The sequence below is a fragment of the Poecilia latipinna genome, unplaced genomic scaffold, assembly GCF_001443285.1.
Source record: "Poecilia latipinna isolate Pla-1442-1.1 unplaced genomic scaffold, P_latipinna-1.0 Scaffold31, whole genome shotgun sequence".
Taxonomy (NCBI): domain Eukaryota; kingdom Metazoa; phylum Chordata; class Actinopteri; order Cyprinodontiformes; family Poeciliidae; genus Poecilia; species Poecilia latipinna.
This window is the reverse complement of record NW_015112647.1, coordinates 657,465-672,243: the sequence shown is the minus strand read 5'-3', so window position 1 is coordinate 672,243 and position 14,779 is coordinate 657,465. Positions and strand designations below refer to the sequence as shown.

General features: G+C 35.6%; 1 protein-coding gene across 1 annotated transcript; it reads right to left on the bottom strand.

Annotated features, from left to right (window-relative positions):
• Positions 1–11,594: 11,594 nt before the first annotated feature.
• Positions 11,595–14,531, bottom strand: srxn1 (sulfiredoxin 1 homolog (S. cerevisiae)). Its single transcript, XM_015041230.1, has 2 exons — positions 14,204–14,531; positions 11,595–12,969 (listed from the first exon to the last, which is right to left on the bottom strand). The coding sequence occupies exons 1-2, from the start codon at positions 14,441–14,443 to the stop codon at positions 12,760–12,762; spliced, it is 450 nt and encodes a 149-aa protein (XP_014896716.1). The 5' UTR covers positions 14,444–14,531; the 3' UTR covers positions 11,595–12,759.
• Between the last annotated feature and the right edge of the window lie 248 nt (positions 14,532–14,779).

Sequence of the window (14,779 nt, the reverse complement as noted above, 5' to 3'; positions counted from 1 at the left end):
CCTCCCCCCCCCCCCCCCCCTCATAATATTGACTTTTTCTACAGAATTCTCACTTTGATTCTGGAATTCTGACTAATCTTAGAATCTTAGAATTCCTTTTTTTTTTTTCTCAGAATTTGATTTTTTTCTTCATAATTCTGACTTTTCCCCTCAGAACTCTGACTGTTAATATCAGAACTCTGACTTTAATTCTGCCTTTTCCTCAGAGTTCCGACTTAAATCTCAGAATTTTGACTTTTGGTCTCAGATGATTAAAGAAAATTTTGAGATTAGAATCAGATTATTGTTATTTTTTTTAGTGGCCCTAATATTTTCTGTACTGGTGGGTTGAGGGAATCATCTAAGCAGTATTTGCTCGTCAGGGAACATAAAGGTTGTCATATAAAGTCGATTATTTCAGTAAAGTATAAGTGGTCTTAATTTTTTCTACAGCTGTAAAATAATTCATGAGAAAATCTTGAGAACAGCAGATAAATATGAGGAAAATATTCTCCTTTGTCAAAGGTGGAGCTGTTTATTAATAGATATAAGTATTTAATTTTGAATTTAGGATTATTTATAAATTATTCCAGCAGCTTTTAAGAGTTTAAAAACAAGAGTTTTTGTCACATTTAGTCACAGATAGGCATAAAGTAGTGCATAATTAAGAAATGGAATCAAAATGGTAAAAGGTTTTAAACATTTTTGCAAAAATAATCTGAAAGTGTTCAATTATATCCAGCCCCCTTTTACTGTAATAACCCTAAATAAAATCAAGTGCTACTACTTCCCTTTATATTAATGAATACAGTGTGTGTGGGTATTCTTAGCATAAATACAGAAAAGGAAAGAGGAACTGCAAACCTACATTAACATCGCCGTTCATTGAAACCCGAGATGTTCAAGGTGTGGTTTGGGGGCAGTTTGTGGTCCTTGGAATGACTTTGTGTGGCCACTGACAGCAAATCAAGAGCGGCACAACTTTGGCGCTCTGGCATTCGGAACTGAAGCAGACAAACACTTTTTGTAATTATTTTTAAGATGAAATGTTTTATTGCAAATTTATATTTTCTTAAATGGAAAATGTTAAATACAAAACAAAGAATTTTTCTTTCGTTAGCCTTTTTTTTTTTTGCTTTTATTTTTATGTCATAGTCAGTCGTGCCACAAACATCAAGTGACTTTTTACACAGAAACACATTTGGACACAACCACAGATGGTCAATAAGTCAATCATTTCTTCAAACTGAATGGATGAAAAAGTAAAAACTATGAGTTAAATAATCTGCCAGTGGAGGAAGACATTTTAACTTATAATATGGGACAAATATTTTGCTCCACTGGCAGATTATTTCACTTATAGCTTGTATAATATTAAGTAATTATTTACCTTAAAAAGCTCATATATCTTGCTGAAAAGTTACTTGTCTTATTTGAAGTGTACTAGAAACTAGACCAAAAATACTTTGTAAGATTTTGTAGTTTCTGCTGTGTATTTATTCTTGTTAAACCACATAAAATCCTAATAAAATTATAAACTAATTGTGGTTGCAAAGTGGCAAAATGTGAAACATAGGTCTGTAAATACTTTTGCAAACCACTGCAGCTTCATTGAAGCATCACTTCTGTTACTGTGTGCAATAACAGAGGCTGTAAGTGTTGCACCAATTATTCTTAGCCAGGACTTTAGGAAGTTTGGAGTATTTTTGGAGGCATTTAGGGACCAATTATAATCAGTGTATTTTTCTGTCCTGATATGTTTATTGCTCTGCCACATGCCGAGATCTGCTTTTATTAGCTGGTAAAACAAAAAGTGTAAGACGCTCCTTCATGCAAATACTCTCTTCGGGGACAGACATTACATTTGTGCATTTATTGTAAAAAGCTAGCGTGCTTGTTAGAGCGGTGGCTCCTGCTGGGACGCCCTCCTGCTTTAAGACAGCAGGAGAAAGTTAAGTGTGAGTAAATAAACAATGAACAGATGATTCTGGAATGACAGGGATTTATTTGCTCGCTGCCCCGGGTTCAAAACAACAAAGCGGTGGCAAATGGATGATTTAGTCCCTCCAAGCCACGTAAACTCAAGCTGGCAGCCAAGTCAGACACTTCGACGTGCCTCAGCTGAATCAACAGTGAGAGATCAGACGGCCCGACTGCCGGCTGAAGGAGCACACAGATCTGTCAGGGCAGGTTTTCCCAAACCCGTCCATGGTCCCGCAAACAACAGTTACTTCTGTACAGAAGTTATGAATTTAGCATTTCCTTTCTCACTTTTATCTACTATTTAATAATTATTACATTTGTTTAGCATAAATGCATAAATGCTGCCTCATACCTTCTGATTTTAGTTGTACTCAAGTAAGAGTAGAAATACTTCAACATGTTTTTACTCAAGTAAAAGTAAAAAAGTATTTGGTAAAAAAAATCTACTCAAGTACCGATCAATTTATCAATCATTTAATGTTTAAAAATTACATAATCAGATGGATAAAATATAAAGCTGAGTGGAAACTTTTGTATTCTAAGGACCAATAATTTATGCAAGTAAAAAATAACAAAATCAGGGGAAATAATTGTTTTCCAAATCAGTTTCTTTCAATAAAAAACTTACGAAACTTTAACAAAAACTGCAGGTGTGTGTCTGAGTCTGGTGATTTTCTGGTTAAAACATGTTTGTTTTTCACTCAGTGGGTAGAAAACACAGACATTTTACTCAAGTAAGAGTAAAAATACTTCAAAATAAAATTACTCAAGTAAATGTAATTGAGTATATGTAACCAGTTACTGTCCACCTCTGGTTCTAAGATCAAATATTTTACCAGGCCATTCTGACTGTTGAATATATTACCACATAAACATTTTTAAATTAATCCCATCAAATTCTAATTAATCCCCACAGTTAAGGTTTTTTATAGCAGTGTCCTCCTTCGGTGTTTTTCCTGTCAGAAACTTTTCCGTTTCCAGCTTCAGGAGTAAAAATTTGTTATAAATTTAACTGGCAGCCAATCAGAAACACCACTATAGGGTTCTATTAAAATTGAAATGATCTACTTTCCTATTATTGATAAGGCTTATGGGATCTGTGATAGTTTTTTCTTGTCTTCAGTTAGAATATCTAGTGACTAAGCCCACCAAATATCAACAAATCCTCCAAACTATTAGCCAGCAAATGATGCTGCGAGCCTCGTCTCTTTGGCTAATTGCACATATCATGAACTCTTGCTGCGGCTTTAATGGATTGCAGGCTGTGGGTGCATGCAGCGTCCAAATGGAGCCATGAAATGCTGCTGGGTCCTTCTGGACTGCGGAGATCTGTTAATCCTGATGAGGCGAAAGCATGTTGGTTTAGCCACCTGCTGGGTTCCGGGTCGCTGGATTTCTGAGCTCTGGGAGAAAACAGCAGCTCTGTTTAAGACACAGCAAACTGTTTAAGCACATTTTCCTTCCCAGGCTGCAGGTGCATTAATTCAGAGATGAAATAATACCATAAATATTGGTTCTTTGATTACTTTGTATTACAATGCTATTTTATCTTGGATAAAAAGTCTTCACAGCTTCTGTAGACAGCGTTCCTGAATTCAGATGTTTGAACTATAACCTGTAGTTGTCAATTTTCATATTTTTCAATGAACAATCTTATCTCCCTATTCATTTAAATGACATACATGCTGATAAATCAAATGAAATGAATCAAACAAATGATCCAGTGAAGGTCTTGGGCTGCACTGCGATCTTCTCACAGCAAAACTCCCAAAACTAGACGCATGTGAGGCTCCAGAAGGCTACGTAAGTGTCCTTTAGTTTGACAAATTCCTTCTTTAAAAATCCTCAAATAGTTTTATCTTTCTTTTAGCATGACATTTACAATGAACCCAATCATGTTTATGTAATTAAACAAAAAATACAAAATCTTTCCAAGTAATTTTGATCTAGTTTCTGGTGTAAATGTGTTGTGTTACTTCAAATAAGGCAAAACTAACTTAGAAGTAACTTTTCAGCAAGATATAGGAGCTTATTTTAAGTCAATAACTCCTTAATATTGATGAAATGGTTCTACTTCCACTGGCAAATTATTTCACTTATAACATGGGAAAAATGTTTTGTTATAAGGCAGTGGAACTAATACTTTTTTTAAATCGGTATTAAGGAATTGATAACTTAAAACAAGCTTCTATATCTTGCTGACAAGTCACTTGTAAGTTTATTTTGTCTTATTTCAACTGTACTGATTTATTTGCACTAGAAACTAGAAACAAATGGCCTTTTTCTGAGTCTGTACACTCCAGTTAACGCTTAATTAATTACTAAATTAGTTCAAGATGAATCGTTTCAGCCCTAGCATATTTGCGCACAGAACATTCAGTGAATCTTCTGAGTTCTGCACACATTTTTAAACACTCAGCTGTCATTATGAACACAGCATGTTGGTGAGAAACTCCAGAATCAGTGATTCTAAGGATCTTACGTTCCTGGATGTTTAGGATATTTTTCTAAACATCTGATTTAAACCGGTGGGACATTAGCAGGCTTCTTCTGACTGTGAGCTGTGTATGAGCAGGGAAACATCTGAAACATGCAGGACAGCGGGCTGCGAACCCAGAGGTCAAGGTCCTCAGATATACTTGTCTCAGTGAGTCTTTTCAACCCGTGTTTCCATGTTACTTCTGAGAAGGTTGTGAGATTTTAAAATCCGCCCATTTAGTGTCATTACAAGTTTCTTAATTAACGTTCAGCGTGCTTGATGGTTCAAAACAATCAACTTGTCAGAAGATGGTGATTTGTTTTCTTCCTGGGTGAGAACACAGAAGACGTGTTTTGTGCTTTGTTAACACATTTAGATCAATACAATCATTTGGTCTGGTTTCTCGTGCAAAACTAACTTACATGTAACTTTTCAGCATGATACAGGAGTTTGTTTTAAGTCAGTTATTCCTTAATGTTAATAATAAAGTATTAGTTCCAGTGGCAAATTATTTCACCAATAACAAGACATTTCTCTTGGGTTATAACTGAAATAATTTGCCAGTTGAATTAGTATTTTTCTAATTAATATTAAGGAATTGAACTAAAACAAGCGACTAAATCTTCCTGAAAAGTTACTTGTGAAATAGTTTTGTTTTATTGGAAGTGAACTAAGATATTTGATGAGAAACTAGACCAAAAATGTATAGTAAGATTTTGTGTTTTTGCAGCGTATTTTTAAAAAAAGACAAATGAATTATTTGCATCTTTTAACGTATTCCTAAAATTATACTAAAAGGCTCATTCAAAATCTGAAGGATGTGCAGAATCTTTTATTTGATTAATCGATTAATCGTCAGAATAACTAAAATAATCATTAGTTGTAGCCATACATTTTTTTTATGCCAAGGAAACGTTCCTTGGCAGGTCAAATCTCCGTGTAAATTTTTAAGCCGGCTGAATCACGGCCCTACGTTTGAAGACTGTGTGCCAAATAAAACCTATTGCTATTTCATCCCAAGTATACTTTTACACAGCTACACAGAGAGAAAGGTTGGGCTGCAGTGTCTCTGTGCGGTGAGGTCAGAGGATCAGTGGAAACGGCATTGCAAATCTGGCACAAATTACACGCCTGCTGCCACCGGCAGGCTGAGGGAATTCCGGATAGGAAGCTGTGAGAAATCCTCAGCCACTCAAACACCTACAGTTAAAACTCTCTCAGGAGGATTTGGCTGGAACGCTCTCCAGAGTGGAACAAATGTGCGAGCTGGCGAACCGGAGATCATTTTTCAGCTTGCATTTTTAATGTTGACAAACGCCATGAGAGGGTAACAATAAACTCGGGAGACGGGTTCCTGTCCAAACTGAGTTCACTTTTAATTTCTTGAACGCAGTCCAGCTACTGAAAGCCTTCTGAGATTTAAACGGACACAAATTTTGAGTTTTATTTACGTGTGGCTCCCTTCATGCTTTTTGGCCGCATAAAGAGACTAAAGTGACATAAATCTTTTAATAGAGAAGTAAAAGTTTAAAAACATGCCAGCATTTAAGACGCAGTGTTCAGCTTCTAAGCACCACAAATCTGGAACAAACTTCCAGAAAACTGCAAACAGCTGAAACACTGAAGGCTAATAACCCCACCTGCTTAGAGCTGCTTTAGAACCAAAATCAATGACCAACTTATTGGATTTGTATCGATGATTTTGATGAAGGCACTCGACAAAAAGCAAGTAAATTTGTTGCTGGTTTCACAATTGGTAACTGTATGATGTTTTTATAACTTTTTTTTAAAGCAATTTGAACTGCCTTATTGCCTAAATGTGCCATACAAATAAACTTCATTGATTGATTAATTGATTAATATTACAGGGAAAACTTCACGGTAAGCAGCTATGGAGAAAATACTCACACTGTAAAGATTGTACTTAAGTAAAAGTACAAATAAACTTGCACAAATGTACTCCAGTAAAAGCAGAGGTACCACATGTTTACTTGAGGTAAAGAAATTACTTGCTGAATTAATTTCCTGAAGGTCAAATGGTCACAATCACAAATTCTGCTGGATGATAAATTGTCCCTGAAGTTATCGCGATAAACAATAATATTGACCATTTTAAAGTGATATAAAGGTAATAATGACATCAGAACACATTCTCAAAGATCAATAATCTTTACATTCGAATTAACATTTAACACTGGAACTGGAAGACATTTTAAATATACAAAATAAATAATCAAAACACCAGGAACAACAAACAAATCGAACTATTAGTCTCTATAAACAAAGTTGTCCTTCAAAGAACCAACCTGAAGACTTTTGTCATCCAGTTTTTGGTAGAAAGAGAAAGAAAAGAGAAAAACTATAAATTAGGCAAACAGAAAATATTCAGCTCATTTTAATTTATCATGTGATTGATTTATTGCCTGTTGCAACAGGCAGAGGTCTAGAATCTCATTAAGTGTGCCTATTTATTTATATTTTCTCTCATACATCAATAGTGTCATTTTAATGAACTATGCTGCAGATAATGCATGTTTTATTGTGTTAACTTTCTGTAAAACAGTTTGTTCACCAATGCTTGGAGGCAATTCCTGATTTATAACAATCAGAAAACATCTGCTTCAATTGGTGTTTTCACTTGTCTTTTCCATTTTGGGAAAGACGCCAGGAAAACAGGTGAAGAATTACCAAAATTGTAATTTTCTTTCCCCACGTAACAAATCCAATCTTTCAGTTTCAGACTTATCTTTAGGCTTTTACATATCTAGCGCCATTAAATGTTGACAGCAGATGCTTTTGTTACAAATTTTTGAATTAAAACATATCCTGCTGGGTAGAAAGACGATGCAAAGAAAAACTAATAAATTATATCTAATTAGTAATCTGACAAGAGACATGTTTGGAAAACTTGTTCAGACTTTAGAAATCACCAAATACAGAAAAGAGGAGAGAGGCACAAAAGAAATACTAACATTAGTAGAAGAAGTGAAAAAGAAGAAGAAAAACTGTATATTTGTGACAGTTAATCTACAAGTGAGCTGGTGCCCATCTCCAGAAGTCAATGAGCAAGAGGGAAGGTCACAAAGGTCACCAGGGTCACCGGGGTCACAGGGCCTGGACAGGTCACCATTTCATCCACAGAGCAACACAGAGACACACGGGGTAGACAAACATGCACACACGCACACACACAAACATCTAAGAGCAATTTATAAAGACCAATTAACCCAACATTCATGTTTTTGAACTGAACTGGGAGGAAACCAGAGTACCTGGAGAGAATCCATGCATACATCGGTAAAAACAGGTTTAATCTTTAAAATTAGCTATGCTACAACAAAACAAGACGCCCAAAACTTGACTTCACTTTGCTTTACTGATTAAGACTGCACAAAAAGTTTCATCATGACATTAAAATGAGCTGCTAAAGCAACTTTCCATCCAACAGACTGCTAAATTGCAAAGTTTCTGACTTTAAACACATGTTGCAGTGGGTCATTGATCAGGTTAGATTCAGGTTAAGCAACAGAGTTCTAGAGTAGATTATTTTAAAGGTGACCTATTATGCTTCCTTGGACAGCTTAGGGTAGGTCTATGGTTGTTCATTACATTTTTTGCACAAAATAATTCTTACATAATGAGATTTTAGTCTCAGAATGAGCTGTCACTTTAAATCCAAATAAACTGCTGCTGGCCACGCACCCCAACTCCACATTTACACTCACACATCAAAATGGCTGTAAACAGATTTGCAATTATACAACCGTACATCTTTGAAAAGCATTAGTAGAGCCTCCTGCACGACCAACAAGAATGCAGCAAATGGTTTCTGGATGTTAACTCAACAACAAAAAACACTTGTCATTTCCAGCAGCCATTGTACAGCGCAGCTGACCTAAAGTGATTGAACTCTACTTGGGTTGCTAGGTGATGGGCTAGACTCACCTGGGGTTGCTAGGTAACGGAGCAGTGCCCACTGAATGTAATTTAACAATTGAGAAGTTTTGGTTTTTCTTTTTTTTAAAGTTCTTCGGCTGTTGTTAGCAGAACTTGAGACTCAAATGGAAGTTTAAAAACGTGTAAAATGTGAATTTTGCATAAAAGGTTCCTTTTAAAACCTGACTGTCACAACTAGAAATTGAGTAATAGGACTTATCCTGGCTCTACCAGAAGAATTAAAAAAATGTCTTAAATCCATCTGAAGCTATAGCCTTGCAAAATCATTCATACCATTTAAACTTTGCTGCATGCTAAAATGTCATAACTATACAATTCAGTGTATTTTGGGGGAATTTAATATAAAATTTGAAGTAGGGGAAAAATGATGATGATTTCCAAAGCATTTAAAAATAACCAACATGTTTTCAACGCCTTATAGAGGATTGTTTGTTGCTTTTTCTGGAAGTTATGACTTCAAAATGTTTCACTAGATGCACATTTTATGTTGTCCCTGCTTAAAACATTTCAATACTGTGAGACCTTGAAGGAGGAACACTGCAGGTCCTGTCAGCGTTATCTTAAGTTATGAAACTGTCTCTGAAAGACGTAAACAACATTTCTTAACATCGAAAGATAAATGTTTAATTCCCAATAATTATAGATGGGGCGATGGATGGTAAATGCTCAGATAGTTTAAAGAGACACATGAGAAAATTACAGAGTAAGAGTTACAGAACCAGTAAAAGTAAAGGAACCCAGTTGGATTAATCCATCCCGGACTGATTGGGTTAAAATTCTGATTATTTTTGCCTCTTTCACCTGCAGGAGAGACTAGAATCCAGCTTATGGAGCAGGACAGTTTTTCAAATTGGTCACCATTTGGTTCTGGACCCAGAGTATGCGAGTGCCAGAAGAAAACCCTCCCGGGAGAGTCAACCTTGAGGCCGGGTTGAACAGATGTTGCGCAGTGATTTCCCTCCTCCACTGAGCTAGGAAACGGGACGTTCAGAACCACGGGTCAAGGAACGCTGTCCGGTTCACTGACAGGTGACACAACAAAACCCAAGGCAAAGAGTAAAGCAGCTTAGTTTATCTAGGGGTGATTTAATGTGCAAGGACCTGCTGGACCTCAAAGGCTATCTTCTGTTTAAAGTCCTTTTTCTGTTCACGTTCCAATCTTTTTCTCATATTTAGAACGCCAAGTTATGCAAGAAAGTCTTAAATTGAACCTTTTCATTTAAAGATGAAATAAATTATTAGAGATTTGATCAAGTTAAATGTTTTTACAGGGGCAGTATTGTGTATTTTCCAGGCACACAGAGCCAATTTGTGACACAATAAAGTAACTACCTTAGCTTCAGTTCTTATAAAAATGCTGCATATATTAAATATAACTTAAAAGAAAATTGACTTCACAATTTGATGCCTTGAAATTGGGCCTCTGTCTCTTTAAGAAGCTCCTACTCTTTCCGCCATCTAACAGCGCTCCTCCAGTATGATGTTTACAACCATTTTTAAGAGCCCTGAAGTGAGAAGTAGTTCCTATGAAGAGCTCAGCAGATGCACAGTTCCTCCAGGTGTTTGCTAATTTCTGCTGCCACTAGTCTGAAGGAGCAGAGTGGGCGAAGGGTGATCTGTGAAGAATGCACAAAGAGGTAGAGCTTTGTGAAAGAAAACATTTTGGCATAGCTGAATGGCTGCCAAGGGAGAGTAAAAGATTTCTGAAACATGCATGAAAGAAGCCACACATGCACAGGGAGAAGATGGAAACTCCATAAAGAAAAGCTCTAGACTGGGATTTGAACCAAAGACCTTTTTGCTGCAAGGCAACCATGTCCAAGTCTGATAATAATTCTGTAGCTTCAACAATTATGATCCAATTTATGAGACATAATAATCTCTACACCAGATTTATGAGCAAAGGATCTCTCCACATCTGTATGTTATTATTTTTATATGTTCATGAGAAACTGAACTTTTTCCAACAAACTTACAGTAAAGGTAAAAAAAAAAAATCTATTAAAAGCAAAACCATAAAATACAGGTAAGCAATTTACAAATAATATAGTTAATCAACACTTTACAAATAAACAAACGAATACAGACAACTGAGCAAAACAAAGGAAAAAAAAATGACACAGCCTGATCCAGTCTGTCCCCCTTGGCCCTCTGATTGGTTGAAATCCTCAAAGAGAAAGCATGTAAAACCACCCATGGAAAGCGGTCCCAGCAGCAACAGGTGCAATGCGTTTTTTCAGACCGGTATTGCGTGTCAAACCCCCTTTGAGGATATGGTTACTTCCAGACAGTGAGTGAGCTACAGGAAATCTTCTCACACGCGACGATTCAGAGTCCTTTAGGGCCCGTCGGTTAAAGCTGGCCCCGGGTCGCCCTTCATTTCCTCGATGGCCACAAAGGGAGATCGTCAAACGGCTCCGAGCTCACATTGTGAGAGCACTAACGTCGGAAAAGCCTCGTCTATATTTTACCTATATTATTCGGCAAAACTTCAGTTCCTTCCGCCGAGGCAGAAGGAACCTGCCTGCAGAGGCAGGCAGGGGAGCAGCTGTCCAATTTGGTTTAGTGAGCCGCTCTCAAAGACTCAAAATAAAAACATACACAAGGGACTTTTTGTATTTATGAAATTATTGTTTCTATGCACTGCAATACACAAATTATTTAAAATGTACATGCATTAGTAAAGATTTTACACGATATTTTGTTGGTAGGATTTTTGATCCTTCTAAGAGACAATGGAAACAGAAGTCTGATGACAAGCAGAATGGGATAATTTTGCAAGACTCAACAACATCTTGCATTGTGTCATCAGGATATTCTCTGAACATCTGACTCCTCCAACAAAACATCTGGTCTCTAATCTCCTGAGGTGTCTACAACGTCAGAGCTAAAGCCGACTGCGCGTACAGAAACAGGGAGAACATCTGAAAACTTCAACTGTCTAACAAACAAAAAAATCATTTTTTAAGATATATTAGAATATTGGTATTTTTATGGAATGTGTGGCTAATTAAAATTATAATTTACTCTTTTCATTCCAGACCAGAATTTTAAAAAAATATATCTATTAGAAATTAGCAGAGTCATGCTGTGTTTGGAATTAAAAAAAAAAAGTTCAATATAAGAAAATACTAGTAATTCTTTTTCTGTTTGTAAATCTATACTTTAAGTCAAATGAAAGTAAATAAAAGAAAAATATATTTTCTTCTTTATTTAAATAAATCCACAAATACATCAGCTTAAGCTGCCACAACAGAAAAACAATGAACCACATGATGAATCATGGATTCAGTTTCTTATGCAAAATTTAAGGAGGAAGTATCTGATTAATAAAACTAAACATTTAAACATGCAGCGATTTGACATGAGGAATGTGTGTACATCCAGAGCTTTGTTTCCCCCTGCTGGTAAATCCTGTGCATTGCAATCACCTGCTGCAGCTGGCAGTCACGGTATGATCCTCCTGAGCAAACAGCAGTGATGTGACAAAGTCTGGAGTCATAAGCATTTCACATATTATAATGATTGAAAACATCTAAATCAGCGGTTTCAAAATCATTTTGAAACCTCTATTTCTTAAACAGCCAGTTGTGTCAGGATATATAGGCTAAACCCATTAACTGTTAAAATATTAATAAATAGTTTGCATTAAACAACTTATTCTTGGGTATCTTTTCACACTGATTAGTCCCTCCTGGATTTCATAATTGTTTTTGTGATTTAAAAAAAAAATTAAAGTCAGACATTTCTGTGGAGCCAATTTAGAAATATCTGCAAGGAATTTTGCATTTTTCTTTTTTGCTTATCTGAAGGTAAATTTGTCTTTTTGTTACACACCATATCAATCATGGACTATAATTTGTACATAAAGTAAGGCTGAGGGAGAAGTGTGGTATGAGGAAAACATACTGCCACCTTCTGGTGGGAGTTAGCATCACGTTAACACAATGTTTTTGACTTTAGCGGAAAATTTGCTATAAACTCACAATTTTATATTAACGTGAAAAATTGCAGGCATCTGTTGAATTTACGCAATTGCAGAGTCACAAAAAACTGGAGGGACTCATTGATGTAATTTGGCAGTATACATGTAAAAAAAAAGTGATTTGATTGATAAAAAAATATTTAATCACACAACTGTTATCTTGAAGTTTCTATTTATGTGTCCCTCTGGAATCTAGAGGGCCACATAAAAAGCTGTGGCGGACCAGATTTGGCCCACGAGCCTTGAGTTTTACACATGTAACTTAGATGAAATGAGTGGCTCACTACTAGAAATCTGCAGAACTTCATAATTCAATTGAGGACTGGAGTTGGACACTTCTGATATAGCGAGTCAAAACAAGAAAAAGTCCAAAAAATTATCGCAGATCGGGCGTTGAAGCCCCCAAGTAAGTCCTGAGGTCTGAGATGTTTGATCTGATGAGTTTGGCTGGGATGGTTGGCATGTGAAGCCTCTGATAGGCAGCAAACCTGTGACAGCCTCCGAAGGAGTAGTAGTAATTTCCTCCCTCGCTGCCTTTGATCCAGAGAACATCAATAGGAGGAACAACGCTGATGTCTGGCGTCTCCTGGAAGGAAAGGCGAAACGTCAATTAGGACACACAATAGCACCAAAGCACGACACATGCAAGTATTACAAAAACATGTTTTAAAGTGAAATAACCTTCATTATTTCATCATAATTAAACTATTAAAAAAATATTAACTCAACAGTTTTATGTACAGTAGAACAATGATTCAAGGGAAATTTTGTACAGTCTTTACTGTACAATATTATTGCCGTGTTTAGATTATTGTATTGCGTCTGGGGTAACACATATAAAAGTTCTTTACAAAAGTATGCACAGTGCGAGAAAGAGCAGTAAAAATGACACACAATGTTTGTATCGTTTCAGATCACAACTTATAAAATTTATGGATTTGGTACAAATTAAAACCGCAAAGCTGATGTTTAATGTTAAAAATGATATGCTTATATTGATAATTAAAAATTTATTTAAGAATAGAGAGGGAAAAAACATAAAAAACTAAATCACTTGACTTCTTGTAAAGTTTGTCTATTTTTTGAATATGTGCAAAAAATATATAGCATGAAGCAAAATGTCAAAACTTTTGTTTTGCATATTCAAGGGTGTGTGAAAGTATAAACATGTCATAATTCCCACTCCTTAATTACCTAGATTAGCTTACATTTACTACATTTATAATCCATAATCCAAAGCCTGTGTTTAATAGTTGTTTGATATAGTACCTATTTAATTTTAACTTCAGTGAAAGAACAATCATTATTTAAATTTCAGCATGAAACAAAACAACAAAAACGGCAACAAAAATGGACTAAAAACATTATATATTATATCCCCAGCAATATTGTGACAATTTTAATAGTTTCATGTTTTGACATTGTCCAAGTTCAATATTCAAATAATACCAAAATTTGACTCCACTTACTAATACACAAACGTTTTTCCTGTACTTTAAACTGTGATTCCCTGCTAACTTAGTCTTAAACAATTTTTTAAAATGTTTTCTGGTAATGGTTTATTTTTGGCTTTGTAAGAATTCATGTGTCACCTTATATTAACACATTATTATAATGAATTGAATAATATTATAAAGTTAAATGTATAAAATGTATGATAAAGACTGGCTATATCACCAGATAATCACTGTTTAAATACCTCAGAGGGTTGCGAAGAAAGACATTTAACAGTGTTAGCTTTTGATTTAAATTCAAGACAATATTTTCCAGTTATAGCACAAAAACGACTGCTTATGAATTCATTAGAATAATTAGGTTACCTTAATAGTATCCATCAGACTTTGGACTTTCTGCTCGTCCAGCTCCGAGGGAAACGGTCTGATAATCACCTGCATAGGAACGTTATGAACCTCCTGGATGGTGTCCGAATGAACCGACCTGTTATCGCCACTGTTTTTAACATCTATCGTGCCACATTCAGTAGGTATTTTAGACATTTTTTTACTGAACAGAAATATCTGTTTTAGCTGTGTTTTATCCGCCCGAAAAACCCGAAACATTGGCTCAAACTTCCTGGCATAAACACTACCAGCTGCTGTAAGCTACTTCCTGAACTTTTTCGTCCGTTACCAACGGAGGAATTTGATTGGTCGCTGTCAGCGTCGATCAATAAAAACGCCCCGCCCTATTTGTAACTGGTCAGCAAAGGATGGAGTAAGTTATGTCAACTGTTTTCTTTTTTCTTTGTGAATATTGTATTTTTTTTTTTTTTTAGCTCATATTATTAGCTTCTTAAGATTTTTGGTAGTAAATGTCTATTAACAAAATAACACTAAAATAAAATTGCTTTCTACTGAAATTTAAACAAGTTATTGTTGTCTTTACATTTTGCTTTA

Excerpts from the sequence above, each read along its gene's own strand:
- srxn1 (XM_015041230.1), bottom strand. The coding sequence starts at position 14,443 with ATGTTTCGGGTTTTTCGGGCGGATAAAACACAGCTAAAACAGATATTT. Across the intron at positions 12,970-14,203 it reads GTCTGATGGATACTATTAAG|GAGACGCCAGACATCAGCGT; the intron begins GTAACCTAATTA and ends CTTTCCTTCCAG.